Source organism: Pistacia vera, unplaced genomic scaffold (genome assembly GCF_008641045.1).
Source record: "Pistacia vera cultivar Batoury unplaced genomic scaffold, PisVer_v2 Contig1191, whole genome shotgun sequence".
In the NCBI taxonomy this organism is placed as follows: Eukaryota; Viridiplantae; Streptophyta; class Magnoliopsida; order Sapindales; family Anacardiaceae; genus Pistacia; species Pistacia vera.
The window spans coordinates 172,305-197,924 of NW_022195239.1; the positions used below are offsets into that span (position 1 = coordinate 172,305).

The following is a 25,620-nucleotide window of genomic DNA, read 5'->3' on the forward strand; positions in this document are numbered from 1 at the left end:
GTTGCCCTAGCGTTTTTTAGGCCAAAGGGCATGACCTTGTAATAATACAATCCTCAGTCTATAACGAACGAGATATGCTCTTCGTCAAGGGCATACATCAGGATCTGATTGTACCCCGAGTAGGCACCCATAAAACTCAACAGCTCGTGCCCGAAGGTGGCATCAATGAGTTGGTCGATCCTTGGCAAGGGAAAATTGTCCTTCAGACATGCTTTGTTGAGGTCGGTGAAGTCGACACAGGTTTGCCACTTGCCATTGGGCTTCTTTACCAAGACTGGATTGGAAACCTAGCTCGGGTAAAGCGTCTCTAGAATAGACCCATTTAAAATGAGGTTATCTACCTCAATTTTCAAGGAAGCATAACGCTTATGGTTCATGGCTTTTCTCTTCTGGCGAACCGGCTTGACTGCATTGTCAATGTTGAGTGCATGACATATAACATTCGGGTTGATCCCGATCATATCAGCATGAGTCCATGCAAAAACATCGACATTCTCTCTGAGGAAGCTCGTCAGGCTTTTGGAGAGCTGGGGGTTGAGATTACTCCCGATTCTCAACACTCGGGTCAGCTCATTTTGATCGACTGACACCTCAGATAGGTCCTCAATTGGCCCACTATGAGGGCACCCCTGGATGCAAGGATCCATGTTGTCCTCTACTAGGTCAAGTTGTGGCTCAATCCTACTAATCGTCATAGCCTACTTGAGGATGCCCATTGGCCTTCCCTTTCCCTTGCACGCCATCTGCACTGCCCTTATGTAGTAGTCGCGAGATTCGTACTTAGATCCTTTTACTTCCCCAATCCCCGTCGGAGTGGGTAACTTTATTTTCAAATGGTAGATAGAGGTGACTGTCTTAAAACTTTGTAGTAGGGGTCGTCCCAAAATGCCGTTAAAGGTGGACAGACAATCTATCACCAAAAACTCCATCATCTTGATCATTTTGTTGGTCTCACCCAACATGACTAGGAGTGAGATCGTTCCCCTAGGAATCAGATGATCCCCAGTAAAACCGTAGAGAGGGATGGAGGCAAGCTTCAAGTCTGCCTCGTCCAATTGCATTTTTTCGAAGGCTCGCTGAAACAGGATATTCACAGCGCTTCCATTGTCCACCAACATTCTGTGGACTTCACACTGACCTATTTCAGGCGCAATGTGCATCCTCATGGGGATGATGCAATCGAACTACCTCTTTCTCAGAGAAGGTAATATTCTCTTCTCTACGAACCTTAACGGGTCGCGACGCCGTGCTCATCACACTCATGGGGTCATGACGAGCTTCCCAAGCATACCTTTCCTAGGCACCTCGAGAATTCTCTGCGAGGTGTGATCCTCTGAAGATGATCCCTACACAATAGAGACCCTTGCGACCACGGTGCTTCTTCCATTGTTCCTCTTGATCCTTTTCCCGAACGAGAGTCGGACCATCAACATACTCCTTGAAATGCCCGTGCCTGATGAGGTCTTCAATTGTTTGCTTGAGAGCCCGACACTCATCAGTGTGATGCATATTATCTCGATGATAGCGGTAGTACTTTTTGCTGTTCCTAGCTGAAGGGGGATTCTTCATAGGCTCTGGCTCTCCGAGTAGGCTGGACTCCTCTGACTTATCCAGAATAGTCGACACTGAGGCATTCAAAGGAGTGTATTGACTTTTGTTGCTAGAGCAACAAGGAACTTGGGCATAAGATTTTTTGGGCTCCAATGGCTGCTTCTTTCCTTTCCATTGATCGTCATTAGCCCATCAGCAATCAACCTTTCTATTGTTTCCCCCCTGGTTGGGAGTATTGGTCGAAGGACCGAGGGTGTGGCGATTAAGAGCGACAACAGAATTTTCGATTCGGAGATACTTCTCAATGAGGTCGTAGAAGCGAGTGAGGGAAACATTGTCCTCAAATTGCAATTCCTTCCATAAGTCAGTTTGTGGGCGAACCCCCACGATAATGAGAGTCTGAATGGACTCTTCGGGAGTGTCAGCCACTTTGTGGAGTTCCCTGTGGAATTTGTATATATAAGACTGGAGGGATTCATTCCTCACCTATCGTATGTTGCTTAGATAGCTCAACGGCATCGAAAACTTCCTGTTCGTCTAGAAGTGTCTCAAGAATGATGAGGTTATTTGTTGCCATAAGCTGATTGATCCCACGGGAAGTGATCTGAACTAGCGCTTGGCATAGGTAGTCAGAGTTACTGCTAAGCAACGAAATTTGGCCAAGTCGGAGACTTGGTGGAGTTTCATGAGGTCGTTGAACTTGTAAAGGTGATCTTGCGGATTAGAATTCCCATCGAAGGCCCGTATGTCAGGCATTCTGAATCTCGATGGGAGAGGCATAGCTAACACTGCTAGGGAAAAGGGAGACGCCTTAGCGACCTTCCCACGCTCATTCTGCTGAGCCTTGAGCTGATCCTTGAGCTAATCCAAAGCTCGTTGCAGTTCCTCAATTTGAGGTAGTGGAGCTACCTGAGGATCACTTTCTGCAACGTGGGTTCGACCCTCATGGTTGTAGTTGAGGAAAGCCCGTAAATCGGACTCTTTCTCAACTCGGTCGAAAGCTCCGGCGAACCTTGACACACATTGGTTGGGGCCGTGTGAAGGCATTGAATGGCTTGGGGAGTTTTCCCGACCTCCGTAGTAGTCAAAATCGACCCACGAACGACGAGGGTTTCTCGCATGATGACGGTCGAGGTCATCATTTTGGTGATATTGGGAATCTCTCTGTCTTGCACTTTTGTGGGAGTGCCCATGCGACATGGCATGGAATGGCTCATACTGCGACATGTAGTCGAGTAGTAATGCCATAGGTATTCTACCCGTTGCACGATTGGTGTTCGCTAGTCCCTCGGAGCCTTGCGGTCCACTGCTCGCCACTTGCTTTCGCTTACTTTTACGAGCTGCAGTGCACACGGTATGGGCTTTTGCCCTTTTCTGCACTTTCGTGCGACCTGCGGGCGTCTTTGGTGGTAGCACCGCCTCATTGGACTCTGGTGGTACGACCCAATCCAAACGGTCTAACCTTTGGCTAACCGTTTGGAGAGTATTTTTGAACCTCTCCAGGTAATTCATCACGGCTGGGTCGAGTTGTGAGCTTGAAGGAATATCTGGCATGATATTCTGTTGGACTGGCGACACTTCGGGAGAAGTGTCATCCTGTACCCAGGGGATTTCCTCATTTCGAGGTTGGTTCGCTCAGTTTCAAAACCGTAAGCCATTTGTTGATGGATATGATTGGTTGGTCAGAGGTGTCTGATGAAGAGCAGATACTAAATCAGAGCCCAAACTGCTGATGCTTGATTTTGACACCAAAGACTCACACGTGCAAAGTGCTAAGCGGTAAAAATTACACGTGATATAAAAATGCGCAATGAGAGAAGAAATAAGAAGCGGTTCTTAAAGTGGTTCGGATGCTCAAAAGCGAATCATACATCCACTGTGGTTGTATTAATAGATGGTTATAGTCAGGTTGCGTACAGCGAGCTAAATTACAATCAAGAGAGAGTTTATATATGCTTTGGAAGATTGAAGATGAGCCCATCCCGTAAATGAGAGAGGAGCCCTCTATTTATAGTTGGTGGACCCAAGGTAGTAATTATGATTCTATAGTTGGGCAGGTGTGGTACAATTCCTAACCCGCTTCCCATTAGTTGTCTGCACGGGAGACATCCTTAAATCGCGTAGGGCTTGGGCAGATGGATAATTCCTAGCCACTCACAAGCTTGGCATTCACCTACCGCACTGACTGTAGCCATACCTCTTCCGTCCTTGCATGTCGTGACAGCGTCTAGACGACACAAACCCTTCCTGAACTCTGATTAGCACTTGCTAACGTAAGCTCATGTCAGCCCTGATTTTTTAGGCCTATCATCTTTCTTCAAAGCTGGAATCATGTACGAGAAAGTTAATGCTTTATAGAATCACATAAAATGCACATAAATTAATTGACAACATGTAATTAAACGATTAAAAAGAGTTTACTATCAGTATTTTGTTTTGAATATTAATTAAATTTATGATTCGAAGTGTTTTGGTATAACAGCAACCGCTTTTCACATTTTAAAGATTGTACAAGAAAAGCTGCCTTTAACATCTCCTTTTTTAAAATATAAAGTTGTAAAAGAAGAACATTTTAAAGGAGAGAACAATTAATCCATCCTGAACTTTTGCCCTATGATCTTAAGGTCCTGACCTTTCAAATATTAGGAGATACCCCCCTAAATCTAACAGTCAGAGATTAAATCTGTTGATGCATGATTTTGACACCAACTAAAAGCACATGTGAAATGTTGGGTTAGCCCCAAAAGACACACGTGAAAGGTTTTTATAAGAATGGGAGTGAATGTAGTGAGAAAGAAGTTTTAAAGTGGTTCGGATGCTAAGGAAGCAAATCCTACGTCCACTGATGTTTTTATTAATGATAAGGGTCAGGTCGCTTTAGACGACTGACTTTACACTGATAATACAAGTATTTAAGACTGTCTTTTCTAGAGAGTGAGTTCTTATCAAGAGTAAAATGTGCGAATCCATTTAATGAGAGAGGAACTCCCATTTTATAGTGGGATGCCTTGAGGTAATCATCACTGAATCTGAAAGTTGGTGGGATGATCCGCGAAAATCCTTCGTTTGGAGTAATTCACGTGATTTGCTGCAGGGGTTGGACACGCGGGATCATCACAACTCCTTGCTGACCTGACGTGCACCCATTACTCTAAAGAAAGCAAGCTGTGGATGCCACCGTGATTACACGAAGCAGCTACGTCAGGATGGCAGTAGGCTCTTCCCGAGGTCTGACCTTGCGTACTTAACAGGGTGCCACGTCAGCCCTGAGTTCCCAGGTATAACAAAATCCAAATCTGAAACAAGTGAACCACTCATTCTACAGTTATGTGTACGAGTGAATTACTTGTTCTGCCTTTGCATGGGTTAACGTTTTTAACTTTTAAGAATTAGGGGGTCTATTAATTAGTTTAAACTGAGAGATCTGGGGTAGTAGACCCAAACTTTGGTGGGGAAAATGTCATCATCTCATGCTTTTGTGTTCTTAAATATGTTTCTTATAATAAAAAAATATTCCTGACAACTTTAAAATAACTGTTGAATTAAGTGAGGAAATTGCAGAGCTGGCCACACCATAACTCTTATCTCCTTGGTACAAGATTTAGAGTGGGCCTGACTGCCTGAGAGTACAATGGAAACAGTATGCTGAAAAAATATCAGTAATTAAATATACTATACAGTCAAACGGAAGGAAATGAAATTTATGGGCAAACTGCAAATTTGCCCATTTACAGCCTGTCCTGTTCTTGCCACCACAATTTCCCAAACATCTATCATACATTAGCTTAAAATAATGACTTGGTTACAGAAACAAAAGATTCTGATATTTGCTAAACAAAAACCAGTTTTTCATGCTCTCTTCTACTCTCTTTTTTTTTTTTTTTTTTTGCTTGAATTTCATGAAATAATTGATAGGCAAGTTGCAACTTTGATAATAGGAGTATGAGGTAAAATAACTGCAGCTTTTAGGGAAATGACATATGACGTAGAATTGGAAAGGACAGGATGAAAAGAAGTAGATGGGAAAAACATATTGGAGCAAAATAACAGATTCCGTTAGCTCTTCAGTACTCACTCTACTAGTTAATGGATGTTGAAGGCAAAAATTCATTCCATTTATTTTGGAAGGAGCTCCCTGTGCTGAAGGAAAACAGCATGTGGAAGCACTACATGCATTTACTCAAGGTACCCCACCTAGCAACGCCTAAGATTTTCAGCTAAAAACATTGTGTTTTTTATTAGTGTTTCTGGGTATTATTCAATGGCTCGACTTCTTTACTTCAGATAAAAAAAGAGAAACAATCACTTCCCAATACACATAATTTTTTGTTCACTAGTTCTTTTTCTCCTTCATGGCTTCCGAAAATGTCATTGAATCATTCAACATATCTTTTGAAACATGATCCTGGATCACTTATTGCTAAAGTATCTGTTCTTCCCCTCTTAGTTTTCGATTAGTATGTTTTGTCTGACTTCAGAAAGTTAACATTGACAAAAGTTCACTTTTTGAACTTCAGAGGTGAAGCTCTTGTTCATAGTATATGCATTACTTTTCTGGGTTTTTTGTTTTTTAATCCCTGAAGGCTCTTCTCTGGATGTTTGGCTAATAATTTGTTTGTTGTTTCAGAGTTCAGACTCATAACTGCTCACAAAGGAACTGCAGAAAGTAGTTAAAGCTTTTCCATGGGGTATTTTAACTTGTTATTGCTGTTAAGTCTTACATGGAGTTTGACGATTCCGGGTTCCTATCAACTGCAATCCTCACAGGAACAAGTGCTTCTTCAACTAAGGAAGCATTTGGAGTACCCTAAGCAACTAGAGATATGGAACGATCATGGCACCGATTTTTGTTATATAACTTCTTCTATACAAGTGAACATCTCATGCCAAGACAATGTTGTGACTGAGCTCAAAATCATGGGTGATACGCCTTCCAAGGTTAGTAATTTTGAAGGTTTTGCAATTGCAAATCTAACTTTATCAGAGAACTTTTCTATGGATTCTTTTGTCACTACTCTGGAAAGGTTGACAAGCTTGAGAGTTCTTAGTTTGGTATCTTTGGGAATTTGGGGTCCACTTCCGGACAAAATTCATCGACTGTTTGCACTTGAATACCTGGACTTGGGTTCCAATTATCTCTTTGGTTCAGTTCCTCCTAAAATCTCTGCAATGGTGAAGCTTCAAACTCTTAAGTTGGATGACAATTTCTTCAATGATACAATCCCCAATTGGTTTGATTCTCTCTCTAATCTGACATTTCTAAGCTTGAGAAATAACAGATTAAAGGGTCCATTTCCATCTTCAATAAGGCATATGACCACTCTCACTGATCTTGTTTTATCTGTGAATGAAATATCTGGGAGATTACCAGATCTCAGTGGCCTAAGTAGCTTAAATGTGCTGGACTTGAGTGAAAACAAATTAGATTCTGATCTACCTGCGTTGCCAAGAGGACTGGTCATGGCCTTTCTCAGTAACAACTCCTTCTCAGGTGAGATTCCAAAGCAATATAGCAAGCTAAACCAAATACAACACCTAGACTTGTCATCCAATCTACTGGAAGGAATGCCTCCGGGTCTACTTTTCTCATTGCCAAACATCAGTTACTTGAATTTGGCATCAAACATGCTGAGTGGATCACTTCCAAATCATCTAAACTGTGGAGGCAAGCTTGGTTTTGTTGATATATCTGACAATCGATTAGCAGGAGAAGTACCTTCCTGTTTAAGCAATGAATCAGCTAAAAGAGTGGTTAAGCTTGGTGGAAATTGCTTATCCACTCAGGTACCTAATCAGCATGCAGAATCATACTGCAGAGAAGTCCACAGGAAGAGGAAGCAATCTGAAAGCAGAAATGTAGCAATATTGGTGGGCATTATTGTATGCATAGTTATCACTATGGGGCTTCTGGCTTTCGCATTCCTCATTGTGTGTAGAAGATATTGCCCGCGAGGGCAATCGGAGCAGCATTTACTGCATAAAGCAGTTAAAGATAACTCAGCAGCAGGGTTCTCTTCAGACATCTTGACAAACGCACGTAGGTCATCCACCAAAAAAAAAAAACTTTGATAATTCTGAAGATTGCACCTGCACATGATAGTTAAATGGTGACTATACTTTTTCTTTCTTCACTCTACAGGGTTTATTTCTGAAGCTGCAAAGTTGGGCTCTCAGGGGCTTCCAGTGTGCCGGCCGTTTGCCTTAGAGGAGTTGAATGAAGCAACAAACAACTTTGATAATTCTGCATTTATGGGCGAGGGTTCATATGGGAAGGTACTGTCAATTACATTAGCATCCAGTGTCTCATAAAGTGCTTCACAATTTAGATTGCGATAGACCCTTTTCTTGAACTCACTGTTTTGTCCTTCAATTTTCCAGCTTTACAAAGGAAGATTAGAAAATGGAACCCTGGTTGCGGTAAGGTGCCTACCTCCATCAAGGAAATATTCCATTCGAAATCTTAAACTCAGGCTGGATTTACTTGCAAAGCTTCGTCATCCGCATTTGGTTTGCCTTTTGGGGCACTGCATTGATGGTGGAGGCCGCGATGATTACAGTATAAACAAAGTGTTTCTCATATATGAATACGTGCCAAATGGGAATTTTCGAAGTCATCTCTCTGGTAATTTTTACAACATTGAATAATCCATTATCTTAGAAGTTAACTCTGCCTTTCCACTTAATTCGGTTCTAATTACATGTGTAGAGAATACTCCGGGAGAGGTTCTCAATTGGTCAGAGAGATTGGCTGTTCTAATCGGTACGGCGAAGGCTGTGCACTTCTTGCATACTGGAGTTATTCCTGGTTTCTTCAACAACAGATTGAAGACAAACAATATCTTGCTAAATGAGCATCGAATTGCAAAGTTGAGTGACTATGGACTGTCTATTGTCTCGGAAGAAATTAACAGTACTGGGGTAAGGCTAAAATTTCTGTCCTTCCAATCAACATCTTGGTCCCAATTTGCTTATGATTTCTGTTCTGTGTCGCTAGGTTAAACAGGGAGACCACGAATCCAGGTAAAAACAAACTCAGCATAATTTATCCAACAGAACAAAATGAGCTCGAACAATTTATAGAATTTAACAGAGAGATTTTCATTTAACTAATTTAAGTTTTGCAGGCAAATGATAAAATTAGAGGATGATGTTTTGAGCTTTGGATTCATGATACTCGAGTCTCTTGTTGGACCTTCAGTATCTGCTAGAAAAGGAGCATTTCTACGAGATGAATTGGTATGTATGCAGATAATTATCATAATTTATAACATTGCCCAATGAAGTGAAACCTTTTCTTTGCCCTTCTGTCTAATAGTGGACTCTGAATTTTACAGGCATCTTTAAACAGCCCAGATGGCAGAGGAAGGATTGTGAACCCAGTAGTGCTGGCGACTTGCTCACAAGAATCCCTCTCAATTGTGATCGCAATTACAAACAAATGCATCTGCTCTGAATCATGGAGTCGTCCCTCTTTTGAGGACATTCTTTGGAACCTTCAGTATGCAGCTCAAGTCCAGGCAACAGCCGATAATGAACCTAGAATTTGATGGCGGCGAGCACATTTTTGTATATCTCTGGAGCTGCCTTTTTGATTAGTTTGCTGATAAAGCATACTTTTGAGGATATTTACTACTCATAAATTTGTGCTTCAATTTGGGATCTATTATCATTTTACTTTTGGGAGTAATTCTTTATATTTGATTTTTTTTCTTAGAAGAATAATATTGTTATAGTAGTATCCAAAGATCAACATGGTACTGACTGTTATTATCCACATCATCCCATTTAATTTGTGCTAAATTTTAATAAGATTAAAAAAAAAAAAACAGAAATTTAGCAAAATGAAAAAATCAATCTAAGAATTAGGTAAGAATATAGCAAAAACTGGAGAAAGGCACTAAGTCTCTGCTAAAATGCCAAAGATATGAATACAAATAGCAGGATCAATATTGCTTTACTCTTGGACAACAGAAAAGCAGCAAAACTTAAATCTATAACATTTATTATGTATATACAAACACTCTTCCTCTTTGCCTAACTATTGTTGTAAAGTCAGCTCCTGAATGAAAAATAGGTAATACAAAGTCTAATGTACATTGGAACCTGTTATCTCTTTTTGTGAAAAATGGGCAGCATCAATATGTGGTAGATGTAATGAAGTCCGAAGTCCTTGCCAAGTCTCTACCGGTGCACCACTAACTTGAAACTCAAGAAGTTTTTTCTGTTTCATGTAATAAACTTCCAGCTGCTTGCTCTGAAGAAGGAAAAAGAAAAATAAGTATATATCTAGTTTTCAATGTCCAACCTACAGAAAAAGATCCAAAAATACAATTTTTTTTTTTTTTTACTATTTTCAGTGTAATTTCATAAAAGCCCAAATGACAGTTTCTTTATGAAACATATCCACATTTATAAACAATTTTTGCGAATTATTATTGTAACAACAGATAAGAGTAAATTCAGCATGTTCACAAAACTGGGAGATGCTTTGTCTCGGAATTAAACTTGTATAAACCAACAACACAGCCTTCAGTAACTTAACAACTTCAAATATGATTTAGTCTGAAAGGTGCACATCAGCTGGAAAAAGGAAAAGGATGGTGTGCCACGAATTTGAAAATAAGGACAAAACAAAGATATCTCTCAACTAAAGGGGCTACATCATTTTAATAGGGTTTTTTTTCTTCTTTTCAATCACTTTTTCGAACATTTTATAATGTTGTCTTGCCTTAGCTTGGAAATGAATACACAGAAAAATCGACAAACTAGGTTATGGGAACCATGGTGTGGGAAAACAAAATAATGTTGTGGTAAATATCCACAGTTGAGTTCATAAAGTAACACCAAAATTATAAAGCCAAGATAATATGTTGATCAATGATTATCTGTCCAGCATAAGCTTGTAGTTTTTCCTTCCAGGATCCTTCTGCAATGGCAAAAGGCATAACAAAAAATATAACAAGGGAGTTGCTCATCTCTTAACATTCATGAAAGCAGGGAAAAGATACGACCTCCATGGCTTTTCACCACGAAATCCTCTGAGCATTAGAAGTTCATACCAAATCTCAGCAAGTTGGTCAAGGATCTCCTGTAGGACGATGCACAAGAATCAAGCTATTATGAACAAGAATATGATATTAACTTGACAACGTTGAGACAGAAACTCACAGCTTGTATGCGTGTACGTGGAATGCCATCAAGAAAAAAACCAATCTCGCCTCTGTAATATTCATCTTCCAATCTTTTTCACAACAGCCCCAAAATTATATCCTCCGGAACAGTTTCTCCTCTATTAACCGCATTTGCAATCTAAAATACAAATAATAGGATGAAAAGCACGGGGATATGATATCATAAATTTACTTCCATGAAAAAGGAAATAGATGAACTAAAGAAATCTTGTGAAAATTAAATTAATCAATCAGATGACTCCAAGAGAACTAAACAAATCTTCTCAACAACAACTAACCAATACCAATTGTAAAAAACACAAGAAACAGTTCCAAGAAAGAAAAAAAGAAAGACTTATAGTACCTTTTAGTAGAGGGCTGAGCTCTTGACGGACGACAGTGGCCATTGAAACGTCGGGGAATTGTAGAAGCTTCGAAAGCATATCGACATACACGTACTTCTTGGCGCTTGGATTTCCGATGAATGCCAACTGCACTCCTCTTGTTGTTTCCGAGCCTAGCGCGTCAGACACTGGAACCAAGGAGAGGCGATCGCGGCTCCGCTCCATCTCGGCTTGGTAGTAATAGTAGAAATGATCAGGATCGAGTTGCGGTAGAGCTGTGGATGCGTAAATACGGCTCAGAGTGAGCCGGAGTAGGCGATCCAGTGGAAGCGCCGCGGCTCTGCAATGTGCATCATCACTGCAAACCGGCGGTTACTTGGCAAAAATCTAGCCGGACAAACTGTAGATTAATCAACCGTAGCTGCCACGTCGTGTGAACGTGCCAAACACGTGGTGCTAGGACAGTGAGCTAATTGGCAAAAGCAAAATCATTAACCATTTCTCCATTTTTGGTGTGTGAATCATTTAACCATTTCTAAGTGCGCGCAAACTACTGGCCGAGCATCTAAGGGGAAAAAAAAAAAAAAAAAAAAAGATTAATCTTTTATGCCTAATAATCAAGGGTTGATGTGGGAAATCACGGATAAAGTGTGACCTGCTCCCGTCAGAACGGTAAGCGCACATCAGACCTGCAAGACGCTGTGGAGCTCCCACGTGTCCACTCCCTGCTCAAAATCGCGTGAAATCAGTTTGGAAGAAGGGTAATGTGACATAAAGCTGGATTTAGTCCTGACATGCACACCAACCCATGGATTTAATGATGATTACTTGCATTCATCTCGCTATAAGAAGAGGAAGACCCTTCATTAAGGGGATTCGGCTATTTTTGCATTGGGAACTAACTCTCTCTCTCTCTCTCTCTCTCTCTCTTGTAAACTTTGTACTTATTTTTCCCTAATCATTTGTAAGTCAGTCCGCTGTTGCGACCTGACCCACAATACTAATACAAATCAGTGGATGTAGGACTTGCTACCTTAACATCCGAACCACTTTAAAAAGCTCTCATTGTATTTATTTTACATTCTATCCATAATCACGTGTGTCTCTTAACCAATCAACGTTACACACGTGTCGATTAGTTGATGTTAAAATCACGCATCAATAAATCTCTCTCATCGATGCTCTTTTTCAGTGGCTTCAAAATTATGGATTAGAGTTTGGAAAGAATTTAGATATCTTTAACTATCCAAATTCTTGTGGAGTTCTAATTAGGATAATATTTTTGCTTTTCTAAAATCTCTTTCAACATATGTCGTTTCAATTCTTTTTTAGATTATATTGCAAGAAAGAAATAATCATATCCTTTGAGAGAAATGTGACAATAACAATGAGACATTATGGGAGAAATAAACTTTTTGCTTAAGAAATAGCTCATTTCATTCTCTCACGTGAGATTGCTCACATGTTCAAAACTATTTAGGGGTTTTTAATAATTTTGTAAGAGGTATATGAATTTTTTTAATTACAAAAGTGTTTTTAATACTTTATGAATGAAATGGATGAGTTAATATAGGGGAAATAAAAATAAACTCTTTAAAGGAATTCAAAGACTTCTTTTTTCCTTATTCATCTTAATTGAGAAGGGTTTTTAGACTATCTTTGTAATTTGTATAATTTACTTGTGTTTTCACGCAAAGAATGGAACACTAGTCACTATTTTTTATAGATTTATTTCCCAGTACCTCTTTGATGTCTTTGTGGATTTCTAATACACTGATGTATCTAATCTTTTCTTTAATATATAGTTTTGTGTTTCCTATAAAGCAATAATCTATCTGTATCCACAGAAATTATTTTGAGAATAAGCTCCAAATGATTTTAGTTTCTGCCTCACTGGCACCAACTAGACTCTTGATCATAAGGAAATATTAATGAACAACTCAAATATAAGATTATATTCAACTAAATAACTTCAAATAATTATCTCCAACCAAGCCAAAGTTACAATAAATAAATCTCTAACCAAGATATAGACGTCAAAACTTAAATCCAGAGGCTCAATCTAGCAATACAAAGAAAAAAAAAATCTATTTCGTCAGATACCCTTCTCAAGCATTGCCTTAACCCTCATTGGAAGACCATAAAGCTTTATAAATCCAGCAGCATCAGCCTGATCATAAATCTGTCCACTCTCAAATGAAGAGATATCTTGCCTATACAGACTGTTCGGGCTCTTCCGACCAGTTACAGAAACAGATCCTTTGTATAACTTGAGAGTCACAGAACCTGTGGTGGTCTCAGTGATCTTCTCCATAAACGCATCCATTGACTCGCGAAGTGGGTCAAACCACCTTCCTGCATAAACAAGCTCTGCATACTTGAGGGCTAGGGAATCTTTGATTTGAATTGTTTCTCGATCAAGTGTTAAAGACTCTAGCTCACGAGCAGCAGCAAAGAGGATGGTGCCACCAGGAGTTTCATAAACTCCACGACTTTTCATACCGACAAGCCTGTTTTCAACCATGTCAATACGGCCGATTCCATGTTTCCCACCGATCTCATTTAGTTGGGCAAGAAGGGATGCTGGGGGAAGCTGTTTTCCATTGACTGAAACAGGAAGACCCTTAACTATCCCAATTTCAACGAGTCTACAAGAAGTAAGAGCATAGAAGTAAGAGCATAGAAGTAAGTACCATCTCATTATGGAGAGAAAAAAAAAAAGAAAAAGAACAAGAAAAAAGAAAAAAGAGATATGCTGGATTGAAAACATGTTATGAAAACTTACTCAGGTTTGTCAGGTGCATCTTCTGGATCAACACTCATCATGTACATATCTTTTTTTGGCTCATTTGCTGGGTCTTCTAAGATGTCTCCCTTCAGGTTCACAAACATAAAAAACAAAATTAGGGGAGAAAAGTGAGTGGAGAAACAACAACAAAGTTTTTGAGCAATGCCCTGCAACTTTAAACTATGGTCATCAAAATGAATGAATTCATTAATTTCTATGCAAAATCAGGGATTAATGAAATAACTGGATTAACATCACCAGCTCCATAATTAGAACAAAATTATGTGATTCTTTTCCACCACCATAGACCCATGCATATTCAAAAACTTAAGTATAAGCGCATATGTTGCACACAACTGGGTAAATACACCTAATTTCATATCTTCAGAAAAGGGAAAACAATTTGGTAGATGTGCCTAATTTCTCTATGTAATGGGAATAAAAAGTTGCCTATGCCGTGAGAAAATTCCCATTTGAAGTGACTTAAAATACCTTTGACTACTCTTTCACCAAATATGCCATCTGTAGATCTAAAAGAGGTGTCTCTTACATATTCATAACTACAACCATACCATCTTACTCTGGCAAGGATGACTACAGGTTATAAAATGTCCAACAAATTAAACTGGCAGATTAATAATAAAGTTCACAGTAGACAACAGATTTTCAACTTCTACTCTAAAACATGACTTTGGATTATCATATCAATAAATATAAGATGCAATTAGAAAGAATAAATTATTGGCAGTCACCTCATGGCTCAAATGCCACAAGTTCCGGTCTCTGCTGTATATGGATTTTTTCGTCACAGGGACAGGCACATTATGCTTCTTGGCATATTCAATGGCATCTTCTCTTCCTTGAATATCCCATTCCCTCCATGGAGCCACAACATTCAGCTCAGGATTTAAAGCAAAGAATGTAAGCTCAAAGCGGACCTGAAGATGATTAGAAAGGCAAAATTTAGTAAGAAAATTAACACAAAATGTCTTTTAATTATCAAAGATGAAGGTTGCAACATGCCTGATCATTTCCTTTCCCTGTGCATCCATGAGAGACAGCGTCAGCCCCAACTTCTTTGGCAACATCCACCATAGCCTGTCATCATGAGTAACCATTATAACAACAAATTTATCATATAAAAGATAAAAACCAACGTACAAATCCATAAATAACTAACAGCTCAACACAGTCATACCCGTCATTAAACAAAAAATGTCAAGAATATTTATTTAGTTAATAATCAAGAAAGAGGAAAAACGACCAAAAGGATGGCACAATTTCCTTCACTATGTACAACAAGTAGAAATCAAGGCTTAGAGCAGACCCTTAGAATGCAAAACTACTCAATCAGTATTAACTCTGATATGGGAGATCACCTTTGCAATAACCGGGCGTGCCATTGAGGTTCCCAACAAGTATTTTCTTTCATAAATTGCACCAGCTCGCAAACAAGGAAATATGTAGTCTCTCACAAATTCCTCCTTCAAGTCCTTCACCACTAACTGACAAGCTCCACTAGCTTTGGCCTTTTCTTCTAAACCTTCCAGTTCTCCAATGCCCTATAAAATGAATGTTTGTAAGCATACACATTAAGAAAATAAGTTATAACCTGTTAGAAGTTGAATTTGTCCCACATCACCCTAATAGTAGGCTGTTATGGTGTATATAAGTGATTGGGCTCCCTCCTCCCTTGAGCTAGTTTTTGGGAGTGAGTTCTACTCAAGCCCACTTTATCATAACCAAATAAAACATAACATAACAGGTCAATGGGATCTAAGGACACATAATAGGTTCAATAATGCAGTAAGTACAGTATATGTCAATCTATCAACATACTTGACCAACATCGGCAGTGAAGCAGACAACCTCGCAACCATAATTCTCCCTACAAAATAAAAAAAAAAAAATTAGAAATATATCGGAAGGAAATGATTCAAAATAAAGATCAGAGGAATAGATCCCAACTGGAAAAAACTAAAACAGAATCTTTTAAAACACATCAAGGAACATGAAGATGAGGTGAAATGGAATGCTACTGGCAGTACATAAAGTGAACAGATTACACTCTATGAAGGATAAGTGTCCAATTATGGAGTTATGGCAATATTTGATTAGGCCAGAAGCAAACATAAAATTCACTGTTGGCACCACATCAAAGTTATCAAAATTTCATAAATTGTTGGCATCTCTATACTATTATCACACAGCAATGCACATTGCTTTTCAAATACTCAAAACTCTATGCTGCTACCACTCCTTATTAAACAAATATTAAAAAATAAAAAAAATAACACATATTGGGTATATCAAATAAGAGAAAATTCCATGTCAGTTTCATACTGACATCTACACATTCCTATGCCTCCTAATTCAAGTAAGAATTACACTGTATGACTCATGAACTATTGGTAGTTAATTTCACAAAAAGAACTAATATGAAACAAAAAACAAGGAGTATACCTTAGCCACGGAACAATGACTGATGTGTCCAAGCCACCACTATAAGCTAAAACAACCTTATTCAACTTGCCACGCAGGCCTCCATTTTTAGCTGAGGAAACTTCCACCTCTTTATCACTTGAAAGAACTGCTTGAATGACTAAAACTCAAGTACAAGCCATCAGAATTACACAAAAAGCAAAAAATAATAATAATAATAATTGAATGTCAAATAGCTTGTAAATCACTTAGGTTAAAAACATAACATTAAGTACGGATAAACTACCCAACATTAGCATCTTTACCAAACTTGTTTGCTTTGAGGAGTGTAACAACAAAACCTACAAAACTAATGCATTGAGATCAATCTATGGTACTTGACTAATTTTACACATTTCCATTTCCTACCCGTCATTTTACATAAATGTGCCACAGTTCATTCTCTTGCCAATCCAAGTAGAAGATCAATCAATAAAATATTGACATCCACAACTGGGCAGTTTAGAATAAAACAAAAACCAAAAAACCAAAAATCATATTCAAATGATGAATACATGAAAGGATGATTCTCTCATTTTAACCACACCTTTCTTGTCACAAACTTGGGTGACATTGCGATTATTGCTAACAAATGCATGACCATGAAGTTCACTTGCGCTTGACCCAAACTGCAAACCAAAATTAAAAAACATCTCATTAAAGCACAAACATAAAACCAAGTAGAAGCATAAATAAATCAATTTTTCCAGAAGTGAATAGTACTTACAACAGTGAAGGGACATGAAAAAAAAAAAAAAAAAAAAGAAGAAGAAACCATACAAAATCCCAGTGTAAATACCTGTTGCAATGAATGCACCTTTCTTGGCCAAGATACTTTATTATTATACAACCAAGACCCTGCAGGGAAAAATGATAAGGATTAAACGGAATCTATATTACAAAACATAACTATACTTTAATGTCTTCACAGTTAAACAAAATAATGTAAAATAAAATGAAGTAACCTAATATTTTGTCACAATAAAAAATATCCCATGAATGATACATGCATCTAAAAATCCGTAAAAGAAAAAATGAAGCAAATATAGGAATTGAAATTTAGACTGAAGGGAAAAAAAAAAAAAACCAGTCTTTGGGCCAAGATGAGCAAGATTGATTGATGAACACGGCGGTGACACTGCCTTCAATTGCGCCATTTTCTGGATGGAGCTACACCCTCTACTGTCTCGTTGGGAGAAGAGCGCACACTGACAACCAGAAGCTCAAATAGTTTAACGTCAGGGTTTTAGCCTTTATGTTCTAAAGAGATCAGTAGTGTTTTAAGGGTTAATAGAAAATGGGTAAATTCATTTTCCCCCTTGTTTAATCCCTCTATTCAAAGTTCAAAGGTTCTTGAAAGTAGAAACCAACTAAAACGTTCGAACATTATAATATAGTGACAATTTCACCCCCAAAACTAACAGTGTTGGCCCATCATTATTATAAGAATCAATTAACAATAAAAATACGGCAAAAGCCAATAAAAATAATAATAAAAAGAAGAGTAAACGACATTTTCCCACCCAAGATTTGGCGAATCTGCAAGTTTCCACCTCTAGTTTCATAAATTATAGATTTTCACCCTTAAATTAACAGAAAATTATTTACTCTAACAATTAAAAAAGGGTAAAATGGTTATTTCAAAGATGAAAATTTCAAAACAACCTTCACTTCTCAAATTCACCCCACCGAAAAATTTTAAAATAACCATTCACTTCTCAAATTCACCCCATTGGCGATTTCCGGCCTGTTTCTGACAAAATCGACCCCTCCCGACACCACCATTACAGTCCCCTCAACCCCCACATCAAAACTTCTAACCTCCCCACCTGATTGAACTCTCCAATCGTCGGTCGTCGCTTTAAGTATCAATCAGCATTTCATCCAAATTCCTGCAGGTCTCGACGTCAAAAACCACCCTAAGACCACCAATAGCATCTTCGACTTCCTCCCACCAAAACATCCAACATCGCTGACTGCAATTGCCTCCCAATCGTCGTTGCCTCTCCTTTAGGTTTTCCCGTTTTGATGCCCCTTTCCAGCCAAATTCTGGCACCTCGGCGAGGTGCAGTCGGGTGGAAAAGTTAGGGCTTTTGGTGAGGAGGATAAGGGGATGTTGATGGTGGTGTCGAGGAGGTCCAATGGTGTTAGAATCAAGCCAGATTTTTGGCTTGGTTGGAATCTCCTTTGGGGGTTATTTGAGATAAATTTGAGATGTGGGGGTTTTCTGAGAGAAAAGGTCTAACAAATATTATGTGGGTGTAAATGGTATCAGAGCTTTGGAAGACGGGGGGTCTCTAGACTTGTTAACCTGTTGAAAGTTTATAGCATGAATAATGATTCTAATAATGAAGTTTGTATGAATAAGACTTGTTTTCATTTGGATCATGGACTCGAGGGAAAACCAGAGACCGGTTTGTTAAATACTGTCATAGATAAGTTAGAGCTTTTGACCCAGAAGCTTGATAACTTAGACAAGAGAGTGAATTATACGGTGTATCATATATTTGCTCTAAACGAAAAACTGACCCAGATTGGAAAACAGATTGAAAAGGTCAATTGACTCAATTCTGCACTTCAAAAGGTTAAGACACTGGAACGTATCCTAACTATTTTACTAAGTCAGTAAAATAGCAGATGTCCTTGGTTCTAAGTGACATCGAGCAAGTGTGGCCTATTGAAGGATATACGGAACAAGAGGTTAAACAGGTTGTGTTAGACCTCAATAACGGAAATCCAGATATTCGAGAAGAGTATCTAACTTGGCTAGGAGTAAAGCGACTTTTGGATGCTATCCAAAAAGCCTTTAGTCAAGGGTGCACAAAGATTTTGTGCTTTATTTGCCAGATTTCAACCATTGAAGTTGCTGAGTTGGAACTTTGGAATAAGTGGTTGGAAAAGACTGAGGCGGTAATTCCTTATTGGTACGACGAATCCTAGCCGGATCTAGATCTTGAACCATATAAAGAGTCCGACTTTGCAGCTAGTTTAAGGATTGATTCAGATTGACCATGGGTAGTCAGGACGTTTTGGATCAGTTTGCGGCAAGTCTACAGGAAAAATATCATGGATTGCCTCCAGGATATGCACAGTTCGTAGCCAAAGAAACCCAAGGTGACTGGGAAAATGCGGAAAAGCTCTTTATGAAAGGAGTAAAGGAAGAAGACTTTGTTTCTAAAGTGGATGGCAAACGGAAGGTTGATATTCCAGAAACTTCTACCTTTGATGCTAAAAGAATTAAGAGGTATTATGAGGAAGAAATGAGGAAACAAAGGAAAGGGGAAGAAACTAGAGGTTTAAAAATTACTCCAGGACCTAAAAAGGCGGAGCTCGATGAGCTAATCTCTAGACTCAAGGAATCTGAGTTTAAAGATGACCCACTTGAAGGAATTCATAACCCTTTAAATTCTTTCAAAGGATTCCTTAAGGAAATCTCCAAACCCGAATATAAACAAACTTATCCCACAAGGATAAGGTCGGAGTTTATACCTAGGGGAATACCTAGAATGGTGGAGATACCGTCTAGTAGAAGTTTCCTAAACCTTGATTGTGTCACGAATGTTACGGATGCAATTGAGGCATGGGAAACTATTAACTGGGTTCATGTGCAAAATAAAAATTTTGGACTCAGTGATACTTATGGATTCCTCAGATCCACATTACAGGGAGCTACAGGAAGCTTCTGGCAAAGTTTAGAAGCTAGTACAGGTTTGTTAGATACTATAAGAGACTTGAAGAATGCAGATGCTATTTTTTCACTCTTCAAGGATATGCTCTGTCGAGAATTTACTGGGATAACTCACATAATATTTGGTAGACGATATTAGTTTAAGGGTGGGAATCTACAATTTATGAAACCAGGGGTGGGAACTTGTAGATTCGCCAAACTTGGGTGGGAAAATGTCGTTTACTCTAAAAAGGGGTGTGTTTGTTTTATTATTTTGAGTAATATTTTTGAAATATTATTATTAAATTGAGTTGGGTTATTATTACGAGTTAGGATTTGAAAATTAATAAAAAACCCCTTATGTTTGTTAATTTAGCTAAACACCCCCAATAATAAAAAGTTTATAAATTGACAAAAACACCCTCACTCTCCCACAAAAAAAACCCTTAGGTATCTGGCCGAAATCTTGTTTCATTGCGTATGACCGGCCAGATCTAACTAGTCGTGCACTGCTATGGCCTTTTTCGACCAGATCTACAGCCGAATCTAGCTGAAAAAAGTCAGATCTACAACCGAATCTAGCCGTTGATGGCCACTGTTGATGGCCAAAGATATGGTCGTCGTTGATGGTCAACGACAACCATATATATGCCGTCATTGACGGCTAGATGTGGCCAAAGATCTGGCCGTCAACGGCCAGATCTTTGGTCATGGATCTAGCCTTTTTCGACTAGATCCATGGTGGATCTGTTCGAAAAATGCCAGATCGGCACACTACCGGTCAGATCAAATCGATAGTACATCATTATGTTAAATTCTGGTCACCTTCCGGCGGTGGTTGTTGAATTTGACAAATGTGGGTGGGTGGGGGTGTTTTTGTCAATTTATAAAAAAAAAAATTGTTGAGAGTGTTTAGTTAAATTAATAAACGGGGATATAAAATAATTAAATATTATAGAATATGATTTTGATAATAGGGAAATTAACATGCTCTTTTTTAAGAATAAGAATAGAGTATTTTGAAAATAGAGTCCTAGGCTTCGTTTGGTTGGATTTTGGGAATGCTACTTTTAGTATTCCCAAAAAAGTTAAACAGTAAAATACCCAAAAACTCACAATATTATTCAACTTTATTCAACATTTTTTAAACCCCCTAAATTTGTTAATTCAATTAAATACCCCTAAATATTTTTAATATTTTTGTTACGGCGACTTCGGCCACCCTCCGACGGTGGTGGCTGGCTGTCCGTATTTGAGGGTGGATTGGGGGTATTTTTGTTAACTTTTAATGTTTTATTATAAGGGTTGTTTTGTAAAAAAACAAACATAGGTGGTATTTTAAAATTTGTAAATCCTACATCGTAATACCCACCCAATTCAACTTTTTTTTTAACTTTTTTCAAAAAACTTTTCCCAAAAACATAAAATTGTGAACCAAACGGAGCCCTACTTACTGAAATTGTGTGTAGTAGAATTTGTATTGGATTATTTATTACTTTTTCTTTCTTTTTTAGTAATTTGAATAATTATAAAATTTAAGAAATTTGAGAAAGAATTTATTAATCACAAGACTCCAAGAATAAGTGATGTACAGTGAATGACCAGAAACAAAAAGAAAGACTGTGATAAGATAATAAGGAAATTATATTAAAACAGGTGATTGACAATTTTTTTGTGTAAAGTAATTATTTCTTATTTTAATTTTAGTTTAATAAATATTATAGATTTCTTTTCTTTCTTTTTCTAAATTTTAGTTTGTATTAGTAAATAAGAAAAGTACATTGAAGAATAAATTATTGTTATGTTCATTTTATAGCATTCAAGTAAGAAAGAAAGAGGGGTTTTTTTTTTTTTTTTTTTGGTCTCTTTATCGGATTTTGTGTATCAAAATTCAAATAACAACTTTGAGTAAGGGAGGTTAGGGTAAAATTGTTACTTTTTCATAATGTTTGGGCTTGCAGAGTACCTTTTAGAATATGTGGGTCTAGTGTTAAGCCCTGGAGTTGTCGTATTCTTGTTGGTTGGTCAATGGAGCCGACACACGTGTATGTATGTCTACCATCTTTGCGGTGCTGGTTTACCATCTTTGCTGTGCTGGTTTAGTATTCTAATGCTTTTTACGATAGTATTTTAGCAAAAACTAAAAAGTAAAACTAGATTATTTGTATGAGAAAAATAATTATTAATATTTTAAAAGTTAAATAAAATTGAATTGAATTTTAAAAATATTAAAACAGACATGTCTGCTTTTATAGTGAAATAGAATAGGGTAATAACAGTGAAAAACTATTAAGAAACAATCATTCAATTGTTTAGGGCGTCTCCAAACTTCAGAGGTATGAATTTTACCATGTCTTATAGACAGGTACAAAAACTACGGAATTGAGTTCTAAATTTTTTATAGTTTTATTAAGAATTCTGGGAAATTTAACCTGAGGGCTGTATGGGCTACTCCTCAGTGGGTGATAGGCTTTCTATCTTGAGCTTCTTTCTGTTTCTGGTTGCGGGTGAGTCCGCTTCTCTGGACCATAACAATCGGCATTGCATAAGGTCCAGCAGTCTAGATTGCAAATGCTTATTCATCTCCATCACGTGCTTCGTCATCCTAGTGGCCCATGTCCGATAATCTGTGCTTGTTTCCACTTTCATTTGCATGGCTGCAGGTGTTCCTTCTTGCTGCCCACACATCAAGAAAATGAGAAATGAGGAAACAAAATCCTTAACAAGGAGAGAAAGGGAGAAAGATAAGAGAGGCAGACCTGTAGTTCACACATATACTGATATAGTGACTTGGTTCCTTGTAGATTAATGGAAAAATGATCATCGTTGCTAGAAAAATATGAATGGAGGAGAGTAATCATTCCCTTTGACAAGCTGTCTGGTTGAGGATACTTATCTAGCAAAGAAATGCGGAACTTATTCGATACTCTTTGATGGTTTGACAATGAAAGTAGTGAGGACTTTGGAATCACTAACAGATTAGTTACTGGTCCTGCGTGTTGGAAATCACGATATTGGTAAAAACCTCATTTGATTATTGCAGAAGAAATGGAATTAAACACAGAAACATTCACACGAACATCATTTGGACCTCTCAACCAAAAAACTAAATAAACCAAAATTGAAGATTCAGGTTACCTTTTTTATGGTCGAATCTTCGAATGATCACCCTACCATTGACATCCCAGAGACACACAGTTCTATCTTCTGATGCTGATATCAGATAGGATGCACTGAAGGTCAATGCAGTTATTGCTCCACTGTTCAGTAGATGAAATTTAAAGTCATTTACATCAAGACATGGGCAGATATAAAGGTCTGGGGGAGATAAGAACAGGGTATTCACAAATGAACACTAAGGAAAAATGCATTTTCTTTGTGTTTATCAAATGTCTATATGAGCGAGAAGGGGAGAAAAAAGAGAAATTTTTAGCTTAATGGTGTTGGAGTATAATTAATGTGGTTGAAGACTATAACTATTTTATTTTTTATTTTTTTACTTATTTATTTATTTGCATCTCGTGTCACAGGATTTAAGTGCCAATAGGTTTCAAGAAAACTTTAAAGCATCATACATTACACATTACTTGTGTCCTTTAAGCATGCCAGACGTCCGATCCTCCGCAACAATGATAGGATCCTCCAGTACTATCCCAATTTCAAGCCTATTAACAAATATTCTTCCATCGACACTTCCTACAAACATGAGCAGCTCTACTGGATCAACAAGAATTGCAGTTAATCCTACTGGATAAACTTGTGTTTGTATAAGCCTTCCTGAGATTAAGTCCCAAACCTGCAAAATTCCAAATAATGTCCCTTTTGTAAGACGAGGTTTTAACGTTAAAGATATAAGTACTACTAGTAGTTTGAAGTTTGAACCACAATGCAGCTTCCAAACCTTGCATGTTGCATCAAGGGAGCTAGATACAAAAATTGAACTTGTATCATCGCATACAGTTAGCAAACTAGTTATAGAGGACTTATGCTCCGATGAATAATGTAACAAAGAAGTTACGCTCCCGGAATCTTCCATTTCCGACAAATAGCGGTCTAACCGATTACAACGATGCATCATTTCAGAGCTTTTCTTCATTAATCTAAATGGTTGTCCAGACGTTAGTGCCAAACCAAGTGGAAAATGAATAAACAGAGAAAAAAATCAGTTTATACCTAATCATAGACCAAATGCAGATCATACCATCATCTGAACCAGTAATAAGAAGGGATCCATCATCAGAAAAGACCATGCACTTTATAGATTTATAATGTGCGCACCAAAAAGTGAGCAGTCTTCCATTAGCAACCTGCAAATTACTCCAATCAAATTAGACTTTAATGATAACTGAATCTTTTACATCCAAAATTGATGCAATAATTCTTTGCACCAAAACTTGAAGAAATATACACATATATTAACAAATGCACAAAAAAAGGAAAAAAGGGGGTCTAGAGTCTAGACAACACAATATTTATCGCAATACAGTTGCTAACTTATTGTCTCTCCTTAAAGAATTCATCTGGAGAAATAAAGCAATGACAGAACTGAGTATTTTACTTTAATAGGAAGTGACGGAAAAGAAAATGACTTACTAACCTCCCAAAGATAAGCATTCCCCGAAGGAGCACCACCAGCAAGATACACACCATCCTTTGAGCAAGAAATCGGTCCCATGGCTTCCATTGTGTAGCTTCGAAGCGGTGGATGAGGCTGAAAATCAAAACATGCATTTGTATTTCCCTTTGGAAAGACCGCCAGAATCAAGAATGATCATAACAAATTCTAAGGAACCCCATGAGATAACATAATAACCATCTATCAGACAAGTTTCTCGTCGGATTCTTATCAACTTTAGTTTCTTCCACTAGGGTTTATTAAAATGATGAGATCAACCATCCCATAGACTCTAGTCATTGAGCTCTCTTTTGAACTTAAACAAAAAAACTAAGGAATCTTGTGCCTATATATATTAGACTATTGGTTCAGTGAAAAGTGTGTACAATTTGACAACAAAAATTTTAACGAATACATCGGTTCAGTATGTATGAAAAGCTTCAATTACATCACAAAATTTTGCAAATATAAATCAATGATATGATCACAACGATTCTCAGCAAACGAAAGAGAGGAAAGTCAAGGGTGTTACCTTGTTTAATGCCCACATGAAGATAGTGCCGCCACCAAGAGAGCCATGTCTATTAACCTGAGAAGCTGCAAGATATTGATTTCTCAAACACAATAAGCCATGGGGAGAAGCCGCACAACTTGGTATGCGAAGAATTTGATCCCCAGTTTCAATATCCCGAATTGTCATCCCAATTTTTAAACTCCTATCACTACAAACCACCAAAGCCTCTCTTCCTTCACTCATCTTTTATTATATTTCCTTCTTCTTCTATCATTCATTTTAAATCCGCGTAACAGTGTGAATGTGAAGCTTTACATGCAGGGGGTGGTTTGAGCACATGCATGGGATGATTGACACGCGGCAGGTACATTTGTGAAAGAGACGAAGTTAGTTGGAGAATTTTGCATCTTAGCTGCGTGGTTAGTGAAATCTACAAATGTTGTTCATGCAGCTACTGAGTTGTCAAAAGTGGCGAATGGTGAGATTTGAG

At 38.0% G+C, this 25,620-nt stretch overlaps 3 protein-coding genes and 1 long non-coding RNA gene across 6 annotated transcripts; 1 reads left to right on the forward strand and 3 right to left on the reverse strand.

Moving 5' to 3' along the window:
* The first annotated feature begins 5,556 nt into the window (after positions 1 to 5,556).
* Positions 5,557 to 9,229, forward strand: LOC116111496 (probable inactive leucine-rich repeat receptor-like protein kinase At3g03770). Of its 3 annotated transcripts, none has more exons than XM_031397684.1 (8): positions 5,557 to 5,736; positions 6,179 to 7,588; positions 7,691 to 7,824; positions 7,930 to 8,173; positions 8,258 to 8,469; positions 8,546 to 8,571; positions 8,676 to 8,787; positions 8,886 to 9,229. In XM_031397684.1, the coding sequence occupies exons 2-8, from the start codon at positions 6,235 to 6,237 to the stop codon at positions 9,096 to 9,098; spliced, it is 2,295 nt and encodes a 764-aa protein (XP_031253544.1). In that variant the 5' UTR covers positions 5,557 to 5,736; positions 6,179 to 6,234; the 3' UTR covers positions 9,099 to 9,229. The 3 variants fall into 3 exon arrangements, with proteins under 3 accessions (XP_031253544.1, XP_031253537.1, XP_031253551.1); XM_031397677.1 differs by lacking the exon at positions 5,557 to 5,736 and adding an exon at positions 5,826 to 6,070; XM_031397691.1 differs by lacking the exon at positions 5,557 to 5,736 and adding an exon at positions 5,826 to 5,976.
* A 164-nt stretch (positions 9,230 to 9,393) lies between these two features.
* On the reverse strand, positions 9,394 to 11,469 carry LOC116111529. Its single transcript, XR_004125086.1, has 3 exons — positions 11,086 to 11,469; positions 10,720 to 10,860; positions 9,394 to 10,639 (listed from the first exon to the last, which is right to left on the reverse strand). It is a non-coding gene; the product is annotated as an uncharacterized LOC116111529 (long non-coding RNA).
* Positions 11,470 to 13,022: 1,553 nt separating this feature from the next.
* On the reverse strand, positions 13,023 to 17,594 carry LOC116111488 (argininosuccinate synthase, chloroplastic-like). Its single transcript, XM_031397666.1, has 10 exons — positions 17,422 to 17,594; positions 17,134 to 17,192; positions 16,882 to 16,963; positions 16,317 to 16,455; positions 15,693 to 15,741; positions 15,233 to 15,415; positions 14,877 to 14,951; positions 14,606 to 14,791; positions 13,851 to 13,939; positions 13,023 to 13,713 (listed from the first exon to the last, which is right to left on the reverse strand). Exons 1-10 carry the CDS (start codon positions 17,489 to 17,491, stop codon positions 13,161 to 13,163), a joined length of 1,485 nt encoding a protein of 494 aa, XP_031253526.1. The 5' UTR covers positions 17,492 to 17,594; the 3' UTR covers positions 13,023 to 13,160.
* Positions 17,595 to 18,253: 659 nt separating this feature from the next.
* LOC116111470 (protein ROOT INITIATION DEFECTIVE 3-like) lies at positions 18,254 to 25,373 on the reverse strand. The gene is made up of 9 exons (XM_031397645.1): positions 25,149 to 25,373; positions 24,599 to 24,712; positions 24,175 to 24,308; positions 23,903 to 24,047; positions 23,589 to 23,797; positions 23,140 to 23,261; positions 22,761 to 22,993; positions 22,470 to 22,677; positions 18,254 to 18,357 (listed from the first exon to the last, which is right to left on the reverse strand). Exons 1-9 carry the CDS (start codon positions 25,371 to 25,373, stop codon positions 18,254 to 18,256), a joined length of 1,494 nt encoding a protein of 497 aa, XP_031253505.1.
* Positions 25,374 to 25,620: the final 247 nt, after the last annotated feature.